The sequence below is a fragment of the Miniopterus schreibersii genome, assembly GCF_964146895.1.
Source record: "Miniopterus schreibersii genome assembly, chromosome: 6".
Taxonomy (NCBI): Eukaryota; Metazoa; Chordata; class Mammalia; order Chiroptera; family Miniopteridae; genus Miniopterus; species Miniopterus schreibersii.
Genome location: NC_138107.1, coordinates 81,590,570 through 81,611,864, shown reverse-complemented (window position 1 = coordinate 81,611,864; position 21,295 = coordinate 81,590,570). Strand labels below are relative to the sequence as shown.

The 21,295-nt window shown below is 46.1% G+C and overlaps 1 protein-coding gene across 2 annotated transcripts in view; it reads right to left on the bottom strand.

The window, feature by feature from the left end:
- The window catches only part of PPP1R14C (protein phosphatase 1 regulatory inhibitor subunit 14C), a 58,780-nt gene that overhangs the window by 11,047 nt on the left and 26,438 nt on the right, over nucleotides 1–21,295 (bottom strand). For both annotated transcript variants that reach the window (XR_013998985.1, XM_081139917.1), the window contains exons 2-3: nucleotides 8,327–8,410; nucleotides 6,986–7,018 (exon numbers count right to left, since the gene is read on the bottom strand). Coding sequence is in view for 1 of the 2 variants with exons in the window: in XM_081139917.1 (XP_080996043.1) it covers nucleotides 6,986–7,018; nucleotides 8,327–8,410 (117 nt within the window). In the remaining variant the exon portion in view is untranslated. The remainder of the gene's footprint in view (nucleotides 1–6,985; nucleotides 7,019–8,326; nucleotides 8,411–21,295) is intronic.

The following is a 21,295-nucleotide window of genomic DNA, read 5'->3' as shown; positions in this document are numbered from 1 at the left end:
TTGAAACTGGTGTCAGAAGTGAGGATGGTCTTGTGGACAGGTTCCTAACTCTCCAGAGAATGCTGAGTAAAGACCAGGACATAAATTCAGAGTTTTGCTCCATGACTATATGTCTTTGGCAAGCTCACTTAATATTTCTGGCTTGATTTTCCTCAATGAAGACAATCTTCGTGAGGTTTATAAATATTCCAAAGTGTAGCTTGTGCTCACCTTAGTAAGAACCCAGAGAAAGGCAGTGAGAAGTAGACACCACACCATGTCAACTCAAATGTGGGCCCAAATACCAGCTCCAGTGCATCCTGGCTCTTTTTCCTGGTGTATAAAGAGCCCTAATCTAAGTGTGCAAGCAATTCACATACTGGGACCAACATTTTTTTGGCTACTAGGTAAGGTTACTCATGTTTCTGGTTAATAAATCCCACCCCTTTATGACTTACCTACCTAATTACACTAAAACATAGGCTCTCACAGCCAATGGCTGCAACCACTAGAATGTCACTTTTATCAGATTATAGTCTTTCTTTGGAAGCTCCCAATTCTCTCCCTATTTGGGAACATTGTTCCAAAGGTGGCAGCTTGCAAAGGTTGCATTTGATTCGTTAATCTAGCATTCAAACTCTGTTCCTCAGCCCAGCCCCAAACTGTAGTCCTTTTTAAGGAAATCCCATGAGAAGCCAGAGGGAAAGGTCCCCCTGTGTGTAGACACTCAGACCCTTAAAACTGGAGTTAAACGGTCACTTCCTCGGCTTTCTCTAGCAAGGACCGATCCCCTAAAGTTACATTCTGTCAAGTGATCCCGTTCCTGACTTAGAGGCCCATGGGATAAGCTGACGCTATTATTTGTCCTTTGATTCCTGTTTTAATAGTCTTTCAGCATTTAAATTCTCCCCATAGTTCACTGTGGCTTTATAAGAGATTATTTTATAAATGGACATACGGATTCACTGCTGTATCTAAGTCCCTAGGTTACAGAAGATAAGCATTTGTTGAGCAAATGATTCACGAGAATATAGTAAAACGCCAGGCACGTGTCCCCCAGCCACCTGCACAGCCTCTCTGTGTGTAAATATTCAATTTATATTTTCTCTCCACTGCAATCGGCTCAGTGAGCAGGGACTGTGAGTACTTCCATGGACACATAAGCCCAAGAAAATTTTGAACAACAGGTTAAAATGCTAAATGTATAAGAGCTGATGTGATTGGGGTGAGTTGACAATGGCCACCACCAAAGCATGTCAGAAAATTGAGATGTAGTCACCATGACACCATGGCAAAAGAGGGAGAGTCCCCCTCCCTGCTGCTGGCACAGAATTACAAAACAGGCCTGCTTCCCCAAAGACACTGGTCTATTTCTATTCACAATCACAGTCAGACACACCCCTTTCCTGCGCCTTCATGTGGCTATGACATTTCTGTGACCCGACAGATTACTGAAAACCAAGCATGCTTCTCACCACCTATTCCTAGACTTAGTCATCTGCAGGAGCCCCTGCAGATGCACATCAATTTGCAGGCTTTGACTGCTAAAGTGATAGGTAACACCACAACTTCTGTAAAATAAATGCACAGGAAAAAAAAATCCAATGTTTATCAGAGAGCAATGGCACAGCCACCTTCAACTATAAGAAGAGATTTCTAAAAGTCCATTGATTGGACTGATAACTCCCTTAACAGCTGCTAAGACAGATGCCCTCCAGCCCATATTAAATGTATTTTCTGTCCACCATCCCAATATAATAGAGGTGCTCCTGTGTGATCCTAAGATTTGAAAAACATGCAAAGTTAGAGTGAAAAACAGAAAAAGAAGCTCCTCTAAACACCCCTGCCCCTGATTTCTACAACGTCCACTAGGCTGTTACTACTGATCCTCCAAGTCCAAGTAATAACCCAAACAAAAAATACTCCTTTTCTTCTTGCATTACATAGAAATGTCCTTTTTCTACTTTCAATCAATTCTATTTTAATACCAACTACATCAGAAATTTACTCAAGGGGAAAATACTAAAACACTATTCTCACTAATCAATCACGAATAGATTACGGCGGCTACCACAATTATACTGCTGTGTTTTGAAGGGTCCAAGTCAGGAGAGTTATATGTCGTGAGTTGACAGTTTAGGATATGAACAGGAAAACACAAGTCCTTTTCTTACTAGTCTAAGACCCCTAGCGTGAAACCAGGGACCCTAAATATATGACAAAGTGACACACCAAAAACGACTGTGAAACTGGCAGATTTTTCAAAGTCTGCTTTCTATTTGAGTAATTCAAGAACATCATTACTAGTGAGTCTTGGCATTTGGCATATTTGCTATGTAACGGAGAAGCGTTACCTTATGTAGAACCAGATTAACTAGCATGTGCCAAGCTTTATGTTATATTTTCACTCCTACCTTGACTTCTCCACTTATTAACTATGTCACCTTAGACGAATTACACGACCTTTCTATGTCTCAAATTCCCTAACTAAAAACAACAGCGTCAACTTCATAGCTCTGTTGTGAAGATAAAATGAGTAAGTACATGTGATGTGATTAGATTGGTACCTGGCATGTGCTGAGTAATTATTTCGCTATTTTCTTGTTACTATCACTAAAATTATATTAATATTGCAAATAATCTTTACTAAAACCCAGGGAGGTCGTTATTACTTCCATCTTATAGTGGAGGAGCTGGCGGTTCACAGAGGTTGAGAAAATTGCTTGAACTCACACACAGGTTAGTGCTGGTGCTGGCATGAGGCTCTTGATTCAAAGTCCAGTCTTCTTTCCACCACCCACCCCACCTCTGCAATGAGACTATAAAAATGTATCTGAATCAGCAATGACATTTTCCTTATCTTTCTAACTTCAAAGAGGCATAACTGTATGTACAAACCTTTTTTTTTTTAAATATATATTTTATTGATTTCAGAGAGGAAGGGAGAGGGAGAGAGAGGTAGAAACATCAGTGATGAGGCTGCCTCCTGCATGCCCCTGACTGGGGATCGAGCCCGAAACCCAGGCATGTGCCCTGACTGGGAATCAAACCGAGTTCTCCTGGATCCTAGGTCGATGCTTAACCGATAAGCCATGCCGGCCGGGCTGCACACTCCTTTTGATCAAAAAAATAGCTAGCACCTCCAGAGGAGGCTACTTGAAAAAGAGCATCATTCATTATCAGGCATTTAGTTGAGATGGGACAAAATCCTTTAATGTCCTGAAAGTCTTACTGAGTCAAGTCGCTTTGAAAGGCTGGCAGGATGGAAGGAACACAAGATCAGCAGTCAGGACCTTGGAGTTAAGTCCTGGCCTCTTTGTTCACTCCTGTGAAGTCTTAGATAAGTTCCCCAAACTCCCTACTTCAAGTGATGATTGTGAGGATTAGGTAAGAATTCGTATTAGTTACCACCACATCAACTGGAGAGCCCTGGGGAAATATAAACTATTATTTTTACCATCACCATCCAGGTGCCAGTAAGATCGGTTTCTTAGGAACATCAGCTCAAAGGCAAAACCATCTAACCTTTTCTGAAGTGAAGCAGATAAATGACCTTGGCTGAAATTCCTCAGCACCCTGTACCATTTCCTTCCTGGACACCGTGACCGAAACAAAGAACGCAGAAGGGCTCGGCTGTAACTCCAGCCTCGGCCTGCCTCTGGAACTCTGAGGACATGCAAATATTCCACCCTCTCATCTCTTAAGCCTCACACACACCGGATGAGGAATACTTTTGTTCCAGGGCGGGCAAGACCCATCATTTTCACTGAACTGCATGGCTGTTAACTGTAAATATTTTGCTCCCTCGATACTGCAAAAATTGTGGAGAACAGGGCTCACTTGGGTGAGAAATTGGAAATGACTTCCTACTGCCGCCCAGCTGCAGAGCCGATCAGAAGAGAAAGCGGCAGGTCCAACCTCCCCACCGAAATGACCAAAACATGAACTTCTCCCCCTTGAGAAGAACTGAAGGGGAATAAAAAGTACATATATGGCAAGTCCACACCTCCCAGGCCACAGTGCATTTTAGCCACAACCCCCCCCTCCCCCCCCACACACACACATCGCGCTAATGCACCAGCACGGCCCTATTCCAGCCCCATTCTTCTCCCGTGAGCCCTGCGCAACAGCGTCACATTTCAAAGAAAAGAAGTGGCAGGTCTCCTGCCACTTTCCCATCCTTGCAGTCAGAAAGCCTGAAAACAGACTATCAGCCCACCATGCAGGAATTTAGAGGGTCAAACTCTTAAACACACACACACACACACACACACACACACACACACACACCTTTAAAAAAAAAAATCTCTCCCAGAAAAAAAAAAAAAAGTCCAAATAGCAACATTTTGAGTGGTCCCCTTGCTCCATACACACATTCCATGAAAAAAACTCTGCTTTGTAACCCGGTGACTCCATCGTGAGACCCACCAGTGGACCAGCTGTGATCGCACATGCAGGTTTCAACCAGTTTACTGGCTCCGACCCTCACACACGAGGACACTGCCAACAATCAGCAGAGACAGGGGCGAAAGGGTGGATTCAGAGGAAAGAGATAATGCAGGGAGCAGAATAATCTTAAAATCCAAAGCAAAACAAAACAAAAAAGAAAAAGAAAACATCTGATTAATGTCCTAAAAGAGGAAAAAGAATAAAATGTATGACGGAAACAAGAAGAAATACTAAACCAAAATAGTGAACAGCAATCAAGAAAGGGCTCTTGGATTTTAAAATTGGATAGCTGAAAATGTGAAAGATCAGCAAAAAGACTAGAAGATAAAGTCAAGGAAATCTTTCCAAAGCGAGAAAAAAAGAGCTCACAGAGATGGAAAACAGAAGGGGAAAGGTGAAAAATCGGAAGCTCCATCCAGAAGACGTAATGTCTGACTCATAAGACAGCAAGACAAACAGGCTTCTTAATAAAAATAAAATAAGAAAAGAATTTTCAAAGAACTGGAAGATAAAAGTCTTCAGTCTAAAACAACTTGCAAAATAACCAGCATATAAATAGAAAAAGACCCACACGAGGATATCATTATAAAATTCAAAATATAGAGATAATCCTAAAAGTTAACTGAAAGGGGAAAAACAGGTCACATGGGATGTGTGAGGATGGAAATGGCATCAGATTTCTTAACAACAGAAGTGATACAACAATAGAGTGATGCTTTTAAAATTGAGTGTTAGTAATAAATTTTATTCTGGAATTCTGTCATCCCAACTATACTGATCGAGATTTATTTTCATATATGTGGGGATTCAAAAAATCTGCGTTTATATGCATCCTTTCCCAAAAAGCCACTGGGGGATGCACTCCAACTAAACTGAGGAAGACTGGGATTTAAGAAACAAAGCATCTAATGTAGGACAGCAGTAAACAGAAATCTCAGGCCAGTAGTGACTCAGCAGATCTGGACAATAACTCCTCCAGACTGTTGCCCAGGGGTTCCAGGAGGAAAGTATGGGGTGGGGGGATGGTAAGGAAGTGTTTGAGCATGCATAAAATACACTATTACACATTTGACAAAGATATTGGAGAGTTCAGCAACAATAAAAGCAATATACTGTAGTAGACAAAATAAAGACAAGGCAATTATCAACTCTGGGTAAAACAAAGGGCTATACAAGAAAGGAGCCCTGGTCATATTTTACTGTTTGACTTAGCAGCAAAAAACATTCGTTTAAATCATAGTATTATACTACTTGACTAATGATTTAGTGAAAAGTGTTAAATAACTTTATTAAGGGGTTGAAAAGAAATAAATTGTGTGGAGAGTGAAAGAGCTGCCATATTTCCCCTTAAAACAATAAATGAAGAAAAAATTGTAAGTGTATATTTAGGAACACAGCAGTAAATAGCAGAAAAATGGCCAAAAGTGTTACTGTATAAAAATATAAATATAATATGTAAATATAAAGTGTATACCTCTGGAGAGGGGCTTGATGGGTGGGAAAGGCACTGCTATTTTTTCTTTATAAGCCTAATCATATGTTTGGCTTTCAAAATTATGAATATGTGTTACATTGATTAAAAAATATTTTTAATAACTGAAATTAAAGTTAAAAATCTCGGTGACTGCAAGATAGAATCAATATAAAGAAAAACTGGAGCCCGGCTGGGCATGGCTCAGCGGTTGAGCATCGACCTAGGATCCAGGCGATCAGGGTTCGATTCCCAGTCAGGGCACATGCCCGGGTTGCCGGCTCCATCCCCAGTCGGGGATGTGCAGGAGGCAGCCGATCAATGACTCTCTCATTATTGATGTTTCTCTGTCTCTCTCACTCACTTTCCTTTCCTCTATCTGAAATCAATAAAGACATATTTTTTTAAAAAAGAAAGAAAAAAAGAAAAACTGGAGACTGTAAGAGTAAAGCTAAAATAAGTAACTGGCTGCCAACCAAATGATCATAAAAACACCCCAGTCATTTAAATCTTACACACCCTTATAAAAGCATGGTTTCCCCCACTTTATAATTATACCACCTCAGAAAACAGAAGTCCTACCACCAAATGAATGCCAAAGCATCTGATAAATCTTCCAATTTCTCTGATTTATCACAGAAAGACAGTGAAAGTACTTCTTTTATCAACATTTTCATAAGTGATCAAATCCTTAATTTCTGCATTGTTCTTTTCGCCATTCTAGTATACATTAAATGCTTCGGTCTAATCTAACTAACATCCATTGCTTTTCACTATAGTATTTATGCATTTGATAAATATCCAAACAAAACATAAAATTTCTCCTTCCAAGAAAGGCAACCTTTCAATTCTGAACAACAAAATGCACAAGAATCCATTGGTTTTAATTCTTCCTAAACCACACGTTGAGGCTTACAAGTAAGGAAGGCAGACTATTCAGACACATGCACTTCCTATATGGATAACAACTGCTACTTAGTGTGCACTTAATCAAACCCACTTATTGTGGTTTAGCTCTAAAAATAGACAAATTGATTTAATAAAAACCAATTCAAACATGGCATTTAGGAAACATGATTTCTTTACCTCTGTTGGTTTGTAGCAGTCTACGAGAGCTTCCTAGAATGAAATACACAGAAGGTAAGTTTCATTATTTTAAAATTCAATATCATTTTAAAGGTGAAATTAAAAATTATTTCACCTTTATAGAATTATTCTAAACATGGTGAATCAACGTTTTATATTGACTATCTAGAATCACACTTTATTTCAGTACCACTGGCCATCTAAAGATATAAAGAGTATGTCCTTCATATGCAGGAATGCCAGAACACACACACACATACACACACCTCTCCTTTGGGCTGCCAACTTGGTTATTAACAAACTGGGTATACTTAAATTGAGACAGCCTGTGAAAGATGGTGACAATCGCACTGGGGTATCACACTGGAGAGTCAGGGCCTGGCTGTGACTCAACCACAAGCCAGCTTATCGCACCTCTGCAGGCTTCAGTGTCCTCACCTGGGAACCAAAAGGGATGACCTGATGGTAGCTAAAGCTCCTTTCAATGTTAAGAAAACTTGATGTCATTACATTCTGTGTAGGACTGATGCCTGCTTTAATTTTTTAACTTTCATCTCCCAATTAAATTTACCAATAAGAAATAATCATTAAACTGAGACTGTTCTCCACTCAAGGGGCATTAGTAGTTATTAACACATTAAACACATTAATATATTAAAATGTGCCCTTTAATTGCCTTTAGTGATCATTAGCCACCAGTAATAACCAACAGCCATTAACAGTAATTATCAGTGAACACTAAAAACATTAGCAGGTCAAAGGTTGGTTGGTTTTAGAAACTCCAAAATACAGATTTTAAAATGATAGACTCGACCGTCTCTGGGAAGGGAAATAAATATTGCATTACTGTGGACTAAGGAAACATGAGACATCTCAACACCCATAGTTGTTCCAGATACTGTCAGGTAAGCATACTCTAATAAAATATATTTTATTAAACACAATTATGTTGTACACAATCTTACATAGAAATGAATGTCATGAATCACATACTCCACAACTGCAAGATGGGGTCCTGGGTTTAGGGGCTACAGTGCTAGCTCAGCCTTTAACTCTTTCCTACAACCGTGGGACACCGCTTCCTTCCCTGGCAAACAGATCTCTGGAGGCAGAACCAGCTCTCCCTCCCAAGAAGATGAGGCTGGAGAAACTCACATCCATAAGGTGCTTCGAGAACCAACTATCGACAAGAACCGCTTTATCATGAGAGAATCAGAGATGAACTTCATGCGGGTGAATCCTTAGCCAGCATCCCATTGCTTTCCCCTCTGCAGGCCCTGGAGACCCAAGTGGATTCAAGCATCTGTGACTGGAAGGTTCTAGATTTTGAAAGCTGCTTACCCGTAATTTTAAAGCTCTCTCTTCTTCACCGTCTGCATCAAGAAGATCATCAATGTCAATTTCTACATCCGGCATTTCTTCTTCCTGGAGGGAAAATGGGAAGGCATAGTATTTAGTGAGAAACTACTCTGTACTGAACCAACTCAGTTGAGTTAAATGACTAGGTCATCAGCGACAGGGGCTGACAATAAAGGGGGAAGGAGAGACCAAGAGGAAGAGGAGGGGAAGGAGGGGGAAGGAGGGAGGAGGGGGAACAGAGGAGGTTTAAGGGTCACAAAGCAGTAAAAAGTAGTTTCAAAACTAACCACTTTCTACTCTCTGGCAGAAAACAGCAATTATCACAACAATGGGGCAGATAAGTTATAGAAAGATGTGAGAGCTGTGCTTTCCTACCAACTTCCTTCCTCCTGGTGACTACAAGGTCTTTGATCTTTTTCAGGTGGTTGAATAACTTCTTTTACGGCCTGGGTCTGGGGAAAACCTGATTTTATCACAGCTTTCTGAGGTGGGGCCCTGGGTGAGCCGTGCCTGAGCCCCAGCCCCACTTGCTGACTCAAGAGAGGACTTGAGACCCAACTGAGACCTGGGAGGGGCTCCGGGAACAGAAGCTCTTCCAACAGAGGCACCCCCCACTCCCTCTGCTCTGAGAGGGGCTGAGGGAGCTCTTAGCCTGGAAATCGCCAACAGTCATCATGGGCCATAAAGGAGTGGGTCTGACTCCCCAGTGGGCACAATAGGAGAAATAAGAAAAGAGGGTTCCGGATAATGTCACCGAGTCACCGAGTCAAACCACCTCTAACACTGGCACTCTCACAAGTAAATCTCTCTTATCATTCCAGCCAGAACGGCTGAAGTTTAATATTCCCGAACTAAAGACATCCAATCTGGAAAAGAGGGCAGGGAAGCCACCTAAGAGAAGCTATAATTTTGCATTTCACCTTCCCATGAGGGGACACCTGCACTCCAGCCCCTCCAGCCACAGCGATGGGCGAGAGGTGTCCACTGAAGCGAGAGGGGGACCTGTGCCGGGGACGCCTGTGCATTCGCCGGGCTCGGCCGCTCTGTGCTGCTGCGTCCGGTCTTCAGGGCAAGGCTGACTTTCTGAGTCTTTCCTTTCTAGCGAATTGCATTTACTAAGTAACTGCTCAACCATTTTTTTCCCTGTTCCAACACAAAAGAGGACCCAACTGTTTTCAGAAAAACTGAGGAATATGGTACACTACTGTAAAATGAGAAATACATATATTGGTGTCTGCCCCTGGTTCCTGAAACAGAACCCCTAACACCCTTGTGAACAGGAGTGCTAGGAGAATTTTTTGTTCTAACATTTAGTCTTTGACCTCGGTTTCCGACAGAGCTCCTAAATCCTTTGGAATTTCCTGGGTGATAGGAGAGTCTTTTGTTCTAACGAGAAGACTCTTAGTGGGCTCCTGGATGGGGGCTGGTCCTAGGAAAGACCAAGCCATAATTAGAAGGTTGGAACTTTCCATCCCACCCTCCACCCTCCTGGAAGGGGAGAGGAGCTGGAAATGAAGTTAGTGATCAATGATGCCTGTGTGACAAGGACTCCAGAAAAATCCCGATAGAATGAACTTCAGGGAGCTTCCAGGTTGGTGAACTCATCCACGGGCCAGGAGGGTGGTGCACCCAACTCCACAGGGACAGACGCTCCTGTGCTTGGGACTCTTCTGGACCTCACCCCATGTACCTCTTCATCTGGCTGTTCATCTTTATTGTGTCCTTTGTAATAAATCAATAAAAATAAGCATTTCCCTTGGTTCTGTGTGAGAGAGAAACCTGTGGGGAGGGCACCTGTGAGCCATTCTAGCACATTACTGAACCCAAAGAGGGGGTCATGAGGACCCCAACTTACAGCAGGTAGGTAAGAAGTACAGGTGACAACCTAGGACTTGCAATTGGCATCTGAAATGGAAGTGGTCTCATGGGACTGAGCCCTTAACTTGTGGATCTGACACTATCTCCAGGTAGAACTGAATTTAATTGAATTAAGCTGAATTGAATTGAATTACAGGAACCCAGGTGGTGTCTCGGATTGGTTGACATGTGGAAGACCCACACATCTGGTGTGAGAAGTCTGGGGAGTGTGGTAATAGTGTGAGAGTAAAGGATGAGTGTGTTTTCCGACCCACCCACCCTTGGTAACACTAGCTCCTGAAGGCAGGTCCTCAATGGGCATGATGGGTTCCAGAAAAAAACTCTCTTATGACCCCTGAGTGACGTGTTCCTGTTCCCATGGAGAATTTCTGTTTGGGCCCTTTGGTCGGGTGTTCAGTGGGTAACCCACTTCAAAACTAGTATTTAACAATGTGTCTTTGGTTTCATCTGCAAAGTTCTACCTGATAGAAGAAAGGATTTGTATTCCTCGACATAATTCTTATATTTATACTTAATTATCGTTACCTATTGACAAAAGCCAGTGACACAGAAACAGGAAGTTCAAATGTTTGAGGGAAATAAAACTGAAGGGTGACCTTTCCCCTGCCAGGAGCACAGGCTCCAGAGCCAGGCAGCCCGAGTCAAAGGCCAGCTCTGCCACTAACTTGCTGTGTGACTCTGGGCAAAAACCTTAACCTCTCTGGCCTCAGTTTCCCCACCCATAAAAATGGGAGAGTAAATAACAACTACCTCATAACACTGATGTGTGGATTAAATTAGCTTATTAATATCAAGTTGTAAGAATAGCAGCTGGCACACAGCTAAGACTTCTTAATTACTGATTACTGTCTCTCTACTATCATAAGATATGTGATCCATAGTGAAAATCTCAGAAAAAACAGAAGGAAAATTGAATGTAAAGTAAAGGGGCAGTTCTAAAATCTTTGGTCTTATTAAGGTTAAAATCTCTTTTTAAGAAATTAATGATAATACAAGAGATAAAAAAAAAAAAAAAAGCACATCTCCTTAGAAAATTCAAATGACCTCAAAACTAGGACTGACACTTCCTGCTGAGAATAGTGATAGAAATTAAATTAAAACACAATCATCTGACTTCCCAGGACATCAGAGGAGCAGTACAGGGTTGTGCGTGTGTGTCTGGCTATGAGAATGTTTGATGGTACCTGTCAGGCCCTGGAGACTCAGTCCATGAGGGCAATGAACACAGGCCTCACTCACTGACCTCCTCTTAGAGGTGTCTGGGCTGCTGTCCTGAACTGGAATCCATCAGTCCCACACTTTCACCCACTCACCCTGTCTCTCTGATCAGATGTACTTGTGAAGCCCTCCTGGGAGTTGAGCAGGGCGGTGGGTACAGATGTGGCCTCCTTATGGGCAGAGCATGGTGAAGGATCCCAAGGCTCCACTCCTGGAAGGATCCCCAGGCTTCGCTCCGTTGTCAGGACACCGGTAAAGACTACACTAGACATGTGTGCTCCTTCCTTCCCTCCGCGGATACCCGCCTCCTTGCCCTCCCATCCCCCCCCACACACCTGCCTGTGCCTGCCCAACTCTCTGTCCTGTGTGTATGTGAAACCCCTACTGAAAGGGAGAATTCAAGAGACAGGTAGAGCTGTGAAGATGGTCAGACTTCTCACAGTGAAAGGACTGGGGGGGAACTGAAATTTTAACACATTCACTAGATTACAAAACCACTGGCAGCCCGTAAACACAGGGTGATGCTGGGAAGTCACATGCAGAGACCTCACTCGCACACCCTCCCTGGCCAGGCCTCTGCAGCAGGTGTGCAGACACCGTGCGCATGGGCTCCGGGAAACGCAGCTCCAAATCAAATCAGTTCTGCGAAAGGCCAAAATCCCCATGGCCAGTTTCAGCTGAGTCTATCCAAGAGAAACCAAGCAAGTTTCTGTCTCAGCCACAGTCTATTTCCCCACTGCTCCACAAATCAGTTATTTGGGTTCAGTGTTTATATTTGGTTTGAGCACGAGGTATATATTTCTGTGACAGTTCCACGGAACCAAGCCAAGGAAGATGGATGCAGAACCGGCTCAAGGAGTCACAGGTACAGGGTGCTCAGTGTCTGCTCTTCTTAAATGAGATAAAAGAATAGATGAAGAATGCCTTCCTCAGAACAGCACAGAAGGGAGCTCCTGCAGGCATCATTCAGCTTTGAGGCTCTGCCAAATTTGGTCAAGAGGGCTTGTACTTGAGTAGCAAGGTGGAGTCCCATCCAGGTAGGAGGCCCCGGCAACTAGGTGTCTTCTCATTAGAATCACTCATGGCTCTCCCTCAGGCCTGGCTTGACCCATTTTCCCAGTCCTTGAGACCTGGGGGGCCCAACTTGGCAGCCACATGTGGTGTTTAAATTTAAATTCACTAAAATGGAATGCGACAGAGAACTCAGTTCCTCAGTCATATTAGCCACATTTTATTTTTTTATTTTTTTGTTAATGCTCACCTGAGGATATTTTTTCCATTGATTTTTTTAGAGAGAGTGGAAGGGAAGGAGGGAGGGGGAGACAGAGAAGCACCAATGTGAGAGATTGATTGCCTCCCACACCAGCCCCAACTGGGGTCAGGGATCTAACCTGCAACCCAGGTACATGCCCTGGACCAGGCATGGAACCTACAACCCTTTGGTGCGCAGGCCAATGCTCCAGCCATTGAGCCACACCGGCCAAGGCACATTAGCCACATTTTAGTGCTCAATTACCACCCATGGTGAGTGGCTACTACCCAGGACGATCTGACATAGAACATAGAACCTTTCATTCCTCTGGATGGCAATGCCCTAGAGTCCACCCACCCTCTGGACTAGAGGTGGGGAAACAAAGCTCCCTCCCCTCTCAGAGAAGCTTCACGGGAGTAAAGAAAACGCATCGCAAGGTCACTACCATTGCCCAAGGCAGGTGGCTGAGAAACCCTGGGCTTGGCTATCGCAGTGGGAAAGCTGATGCGAACTATTCCCTGACTAATTGTAATAATCATGAGGCATCGGCACTTCGTACCAACCTGCGCCCCTTCTCATTACCCCACCCTCACCTGTCAGAGGGTAGGAGAAGTCTGAGCCCAGGCCTGTTCAGTTGGTCCATGATGCCAAAGCCAAGTCCGGGTGAGAAAGACACAGAGACATGGGCCAAGGAGGTGCATGTGCGAGAGGCCTGGGAAGCAAAGGCTGATCTAGTATTAAGTATAGAATCCTGTGTATATTTGGCACTTAATATCTTCATTTAACAAGGAGTGCAGAAATAGTCTAAATTCGATTGAAGTTCTCTGTGTCTCTACATTCTGTGTAATGTGGTATCACTAAATATAACCATAGTGACAAAGCAAACTCTTTATAAACAAGTGCCTGCACCCATTCTGGTGCATCAGAGTTCAGTTGGGTTGGGGATCCCCAGACAGTGGCCCTGGTGATGAGAAGTCAGTCAATCCCTCCAGAGTCGCTGTGGTCAATCACCAGCTAACACCATGCCCATGTAGTCACGGGCCCTCCTGTTGGAACAAGGCACTGTGAGGTTCTGCCTTGGAGGGCCTGGCTCGGAGGTTTCACAAACAAGAGAGTATGTCAGCTGGCCTTGTGGAATGGCAGGATTTGGACAGGTTTAGAGGGGGAAGGAGAGCACCCACAAAAGGCAAAATGGTACATAGGAGGCAAAAATACAAGGAGTGTTCTAAAAACATGGTGCAGAAAGGTCCTCACCCTCGAGTCAGACAGCTTTGCACTGCTAATATTAATGGAAGCTACACAGGGAACAGAAATGAGAGCTGGGCAGATAGGGACTCTATAAGGAGTAGTGGGGAATGTGGCAAACTGGTGAAAATGAGCCCCGAGGAAAGACAGAAAGAACACTCCATTCCTGCTTATTGTGCCTTTTTGAAATGTTCTCAGTGCTACAAGATTCTCCAAGTTTTCAGGAAAAGCTAAAACTATCTCAATTTTTAAAAGTTGGACAACAATTCCTTAAAATATCATGAAAGACAAACAAAATCCATCAGCCTGCAGCCTGCCAGTTTCCCCTCACCCTGCAAAACGGTAGCCACTGGGGGTTCCAGAGCAAGGGTGGGAAATGCCAGGAGGGCAGCTGGCCCAGCTGTAGGGCCCGGGTGCGGGGAGGAGGGGAGGAGGCCACTGGGAGGCACTGTGCTCACTCTGCTGAGAGGTAGCAGGGCTTGAATACGAGTTGTGGCAAGAACAAAGATTTCAAACAGTGATAACAGGGAGGGCAAAGCAGATGGAATTTGGAGATGACCTGGATGTTGGACGAGGGAGAAAGTAGAGAAGATCCAGGTTTGGAGCCGAGAGGTTTCGGAGGAAGATGCCATAACAGGAGCACACCTGGGACCTTGGAGACATCTCACAAGCCAACAGGCAGTTCGGAGTCACCATCTCCCGCTCCTCCTCCCCCCAGTCTGTAGCCACAGCAGGCTCCCCGTGGTGCCAGTGCCCAGGGAACTGCCTGCTGAGTGACAGAGGCACAGCCCCTGCTCCATGCCAAAGTGTCCACACAGCCAACTTGGCTAGAGGCCGGTCATCCAGACGATTCTTAGAATAAGTAGGCCTGCTTACAGAACACTTCTTGGATTGTCATTAAAAGGAAAACATGAAATGTAAATATTTTCACAGAGCACTTGCATAATCCCCATGGTGCGGTCGCCTCTTTTCTCTTCGGTGTCTTCCTGTGCCGGTCTCCCCTGCAGGCTGTGAGAAGGGGGCGCTTGCAGAGGTGCCGGCTGTCATAACAGGTGATCCCCGCCCCGGCCCCTGCTGCCCATGTGTCTCCCTCAGCTGCCCCGATCCTGCTCACAGTGCTCCACTCCCAGTGTACTTCACACCCCGATGTTGACGTGAAGACTGAGAGCCACTGTCACTTTCGGGGAGCTGTTAAGCTGGGTGTCGCAGAGCTGGAAAACCACAATCCATTTTCAAGCTGTTTTGGCTGGAGCAGCCCTGCCCCCTTCCCTGCTGTGGAGAGAGGTGAGCATGCGTATTTTTTAAAAGCTGATGCCACACGTGGCAGGCTTCATGGTACAAAATTTCTGGCTAGTTAGAAGTGTGCGTGCATGTGGTATGTGATGAGTGTGTGTGAGGTGTATGCATGTGAGCGTGTGTGTGTGTGTGCATGTGAGTGTGTGTGCGTGTGAGTGTGTTGTCACCCCAGGCTGACTGTGTTTCAAGAACCTGCCTCAGTTGCATTACTGCAGCCTGGCGCCTGAGCCTGTGGTGAGCTCCTGGCTGTTGCAGGCCTGGTTGCAGGCTGTGGGTTCTGCCCGCAGGGGCGACTGAGAAAAGGGCCAAAGGGTAGATTTAATACATAAATGACTGATTCACACCAGGCGAAGCCAGAAGACGGCACTCAAAGGACACCGAGCGGCAGCAATCTACACCTAATTCCTAACACACCAAAATGACATCAGCCATCACAGGGAATTCATGCTGTACGGGTGAGTTCCACTGGCTGGCTATTTCTGTTCAATTTGCAATTTTGATTTGATTTTATAATTGGAATAACCATAATCAGAAGGAGTTTATACTTGGTTTTAAGTGGTACATGTTTAAATATTATAATACCAAACGTTTAAATCAGCCCTGGGATCTGCAAGACATTTTTTCCACTTAAAAAGGAGCCCAGCTTACCCTACAGCACATCACTGTGGGATGTAAGAACATCGGGGGTGAAGTAGAGATTGGGAAGCTTTCTGAAGGAAAACAGGTGACAGAGAAGGACAGAGAATTGATGTCATCGGGCTTCCCAACAGCACTGCTGCCCACTGCGAGCCAGGGGAGCGGGGCAGCAGATGGGTACAAAGGTGGGGGTGAGCCGCTGGCCATGCGGATGGGCGGTGAGGCGGGGCACTTGGGGAAAAGGTGCCCAGTAAGAGAAGCGAGGGGAGGGAGAAGGGAGCTCACACTTGGTCCAAGGGCCACTCCAGGGTCAAAGGGAAGGTCCCTGGACACATGGGCTCAACTACCTTTGGTCAAATTCCAGTCTTAGAAAGAAAGGCCAGCCAAAAAAAGGCGCTTAACCAGAGCTTGTGTGTGAAATGTGCAGACCAAAGGGGATGCAACTTGTAAATAATCAGCATAATAATTTATACTTAATGAGAGCTTATTCTATGCAGGCCATGTGAACACTACTCCAAGATGCCTCGCCTGCTGACCCCTCGCCTCCCTCTGTCCCCACCATCTAATTTATCACCAAGTCTACCAAGTCTGTGGCTTAACCATCTCCTGAATCTATACTTTTTACCACCTCCACTACCCCCAAATCTAAACTGGATCATCTCTTGCCTGAGTTATTACAGGAATCTGCTAATGGCTTCCACACATCCACTCTCATTTCCCCTCAATCCAGCTTGCACTCTGCGGTCAGAGTAGCAACTTGAAGAGCACAGATCTGCCACTGCCCTGCTGAGGACCTTCAGTGGATTCCCACCACCCCTGAAACCAAAACTTTTAGCACAACCTACAAGGCTCTGGGTGCGAGGCCCCTGACATCCTCTCCAGCCACATTCAACACATTGCTCCCAGTTAAGCTGGCCTCCTCCCGGGCTCTCTTCACACTGCACAGGGCCTTTGCACATGCTGTACACATGCGTGGTATGTTCTCCTTATCTTACGTCAGCAATCACTTCCTTAGTCTCCCTTGCAACAAGGTCAACCTCCTCACCCAGAAACTTCGTTCCCAGCATCACACACCTCTCCTCTGCTGCACTCACCACACAGATAATATTTTACATGTGTTGGCCTCCCTCCCTGAACTCTAAGTCCACAGAGCAGTGTCTGCACAATACCTGGCACATAGTAAGCCCTTGAAAATCATTTTTGAGTTAAAGAATGAACAGTTCCCTGGAGACAGGGGAGGGGTGCAATTATCATCTCTGTTTTACAGCTAAGAGTCTTCAAGTATGGCCTCGTTTAGTTTCCAGCCCAGACACTCTGGCCCTGACATGTGTGGTGTATGCCACCATGTGCTCTGTGCCTCTCGGGGTACAGCACTGTTGGGGAGACCTGTCCCCCTGATGTCAGTGACACTACAGCAGCCTGGGAGAATGGCAGAGCCTTTTGAGGAGTTTGGGACAGCAGCTAGGGAGCCCTCCAGGCACTGCCATGGCTCTAGTTACCCGACACATTAGACAGCCACAGCAATCTGGAACCCAGGGAGCAACTCCAAGTTTCCAGGGGCGACACCATCTGTGAGCGATACTTGAATGGACTCAGGGTTTTAGGGCAAGTGTGGGAATGATTAACCATTTCCAAAGAACATGTGAATGAAATACCCAGCTGGGGACCTGGACTTCAGCTGTTACAGATACGGAGGAGATGGTTGTTTTATATATTTATTTTTAAGTTGGTAAATTTTTTTTTAAATATGTTTTTATTGATTTTAGAGAGAGAAAGGGAGAGGGAAAGAAAGAGAAAGAAAAAAACATCGATGTGAGAGAGAAACATTGACTGGTTGCCACTGGCATGCACTCAGACTGGGGATCGAACCCACAACCTGGGTATGCACCCTGGCTGGGAATCGAACCCGCCACCTTCTGGTGTATGAGACAAAGTTCCAACTGAGCCACACCAGCCAGGGCTGGTTGTTTTAAATATTGCTATTCTCTGGACCTGTGGGAGGGGAGGCCACATCTACACCTGAGGGGATTGTCCAAAGAGGCGGGAAGCCAGGGGCTGGGCCAGGCTCTACTCCCCGCCGCTCAGTGGGAAAGGAGCCCTCCCCACAGGCAAGCAGAGACCGGCCGGATTCACCGTGGGATGCATAAGGCTGCACCTAGGTCTGCTCCCCGGGGTAGAGAAGGCTGCAAGATCGCAGGAGAGAAACCAAGGCAACAGTTTCCTAGAATCAAGTAACTTGGACGCTGAGGCCATGGGGGTGGCAGTGCCGTATCACAGTCTCCTGGGGCTACAGGAGAGTTTGTCTGATATCTGGAAACTTAACTGGTTTTCAAACGTATGCCTAGTAATTTTGTTGTTGTTGCTGTCCTCTAAAACCACTCAACTTTTTAAATGTCAACTGGTTTCAATCATGCCCCTGAAAATGTAAAGTGCACTTGGAGAGAATGCTGCAGGCACCAGGGGGCTCTGGGGTGGTGCAGAATCAAGGGGCTGGGAAACGCCAGGGGTCGGTGAAAGCGGTGGCCAGGAGCCAAAGGTCCCTCCGCAGTTGTTGACGCCCCACGTGGAGAGCCTCCTCCCAGGGCACCCCTCAGCCGGCCACCCTGCGTGCTCCTTCCCTGCCGAGATTCAGAGAGCACCTGCCTGTGAAGACGCAGATTCCTGGGCACCGCACCCCACCCAGAGCCGCTGGACCCCACCAACCGTGTAAGGAGGAGCTCAGGAGTCTCCACTGGTAACAGAAGCACAGGGGACTCGGAGGCCAATGAAAGTTTGTAGGCCCTGCTTCAGAAGGTTCTGAGTGTCTTGAGTGAGGGAAGACACTGCATTACAGATAGTGACAAGAAAGGAAAAGCCACTCCTATTGGGATGGCCACCAACTTCCATGGCCCTTTAGGACCTTTGTTCTGTGGTTACTGGCTGCCTGCTGTGGGCTGGGCACTGTGCTGGGTGCTGAGGATCCAACTACCAACGGGACAGAGACCCACACCCGCAGGTCAGGGGAATGTGGAAGGGTACAGAGACAACGGGGACAGAGGCAAATGGTGGCAACGCAGAGCCACTGCTCCTTGGCTGGAAGCGGGCTCAGCTGCCTGAGGGAGAGGCGGCTACAGTGTCCTGACTAAATCAGGGGCCAAAGGAGGGTCGCTGCCCACGGCCACCGCTGCTTGTCTTTGCTCCTCTTGAGGCCCCTGCCAGCAGATGGCCTTGCTCAGGTCACCTGAGTGCTTCCTGGTGCCCGCTGGGCCTCCATTTAGAAAATGGGTCCAAAAACCCATCTCCCTCAGCTCTTGTAATTGTACAGGTCTCACACACAGGATGAGGTCAGATCAGCGAAAATGCCTAGGATAAAGGAAGTTCGGGCAGGGAAACTGAGGCATTCACACACCCTCTTACCAAGGAGCAGCCAGGGCAGGGGCACACAGAGGCCCTCCCCAGTCCTCCCGCTCGCCAGCCTCCGCAATCGGGTACAGATGTCACCACCAGATCATGTCACCACCTGGGAAAGCGATGCTTCAGCCACCCGGACACCCACCACCAGACATCCCATAACAGTCTGGGAGTCTACAGTTTGCCAACCTGTGAAGCCCCCCTTTAACTTTGGGGCCACCTGCCTCCTTCTCCCTAATCTCACAGATGCCAGGCAAGCGATGAGCATTAGATTCCATTCAAACACCTGGTGCCCTCCACGTGCTTGCCAGGCACCCTCCAGAGCCAGAGGTCCGGAGAACACCTTCTGGTGGCGAGAGGCCCACCGCACAACTTCCTCGGCAACAGGAGCTAGGTGGTCTTGTCTTCCCATGAAATTCACCCTCTTAAACTGGGCTCCTCTCCTAGCTACCTCCTCTCCCACAAAAATACCCCACATCCTGTGCCTCTCCAGGGCCTAGGGAAGGCGAGCGTGTCTGATAACCCCCGTAACCCTTCCACAGGCTTTCCTGAAGTGGGATTGAGTCACTGCCCAAGGTGACATGTCTGGAAACTGCAAGGGCGTCGAGTAGCAGAAATGCAAGCCTTAGCCAGTGACGGGTGGCAGGCTAGGTTTATGTGGCTTGGGGAGGGGAGGGAAGCACACCCACGCCTTCCTCAGACCTGGAAATCCTCATCTGTCCACAAAGGCTGCCAGCCGGGTTATAACAGAGTTTCACCTTTATAACAACAGCTTGGTGGCTTAGGTGCAGGCAAGCAGCATATAACCTAACTCCAACAGTTCCCAAGGCTCCAGGCTTATTCTCGGTCACCAAGTTAAGCTCAGTTGGAAAGCAGCTCGCTGGTATCTCACCTGCACCTGCGACTTTTGCCCCTGGGACAGACATCATCTTACATGACAAGTAACAACAGATGGAGGGGAGAAGGGGGTGCCAGGCTTTATCTTTCATTTCAAAGAATGAATCAACTGAACTACAGATATATTTTTCAAAGGAAAACAAACTGACGGCCGATAACAAGGGGGCAAATTCCTTCCACCAGAGATTTTCCACCTTTTTTATCTCATGGCACATAAACTAATTACTAAAATTCTGTGGCACACCAAAAACTATATTCCATTTTGGCATGTCTAACAAAAAAAACAAAAAAAGGTATAATTTTGATTCACTCACACCGGACAGCTATTGTTGTGTTGGCTGTTGTCATTTTTTATTAGACAGTCTAAGGTAAAAGAGGTCAGTGCCCCTGACTCAATAATCAGGTATTGTATATTTTAAAAATTCTTGTGGCACGCCGGCTGAAAATCACTGCCTTATACTGATCTATATTTTTATTCCCAAAAAGAGGTGCTGAATGGTCAAATCTTTCCCCAAAGCTTGACTGATTTTCTCCTGAGCAGGGAACACTTTGGATTGAAAATGACATACTCAAAAAAAACCTCGCAATTTAAAAAAAAAAAAAAAAAAGGCCTTGCAACAGAAATTACACTCAAGGATCTGACGCCTTGCTCCTCCCACTTTGCTGAAAACAGACATAAACGAAGGAGGAAACTGCCTCGCTCTAGTGGGCACCCCATAATTATCTGCTGAGTGACCGACTGAATGACTGATTTTGAGCCCCAGTGGCTCTGCGCACTGGCAAGCTGGCTCCGCTGTTAGAAGGGTAGGCAGGGTTGAAGATTTCTGGCTGCCCAGATGCCTCCAATGACCATAAATCCTCGGCAGCCTCTAGCTGCTCCAAGCGGCCCAGTGGACATAACAACAGTGCCCTGTGATGACTCCTTCGGAAAGCCCTGCTGGTGCCCTATTCAGAAAGAGACAGTCCCCTGGGACCACGGTTCTCAGTCTCTGTGACATAGGACAGGAGAATCCCATTGCTCCACTCACTGAGGCCTTCTGTCCTCAGTATCCCGTGCCCATCAGGAGATGGGGTGAAGGCCACTCAGGCTGACCACCGCCCACAGCGTGACACTGCTAGCACCTGGAGTTCCTATCCTC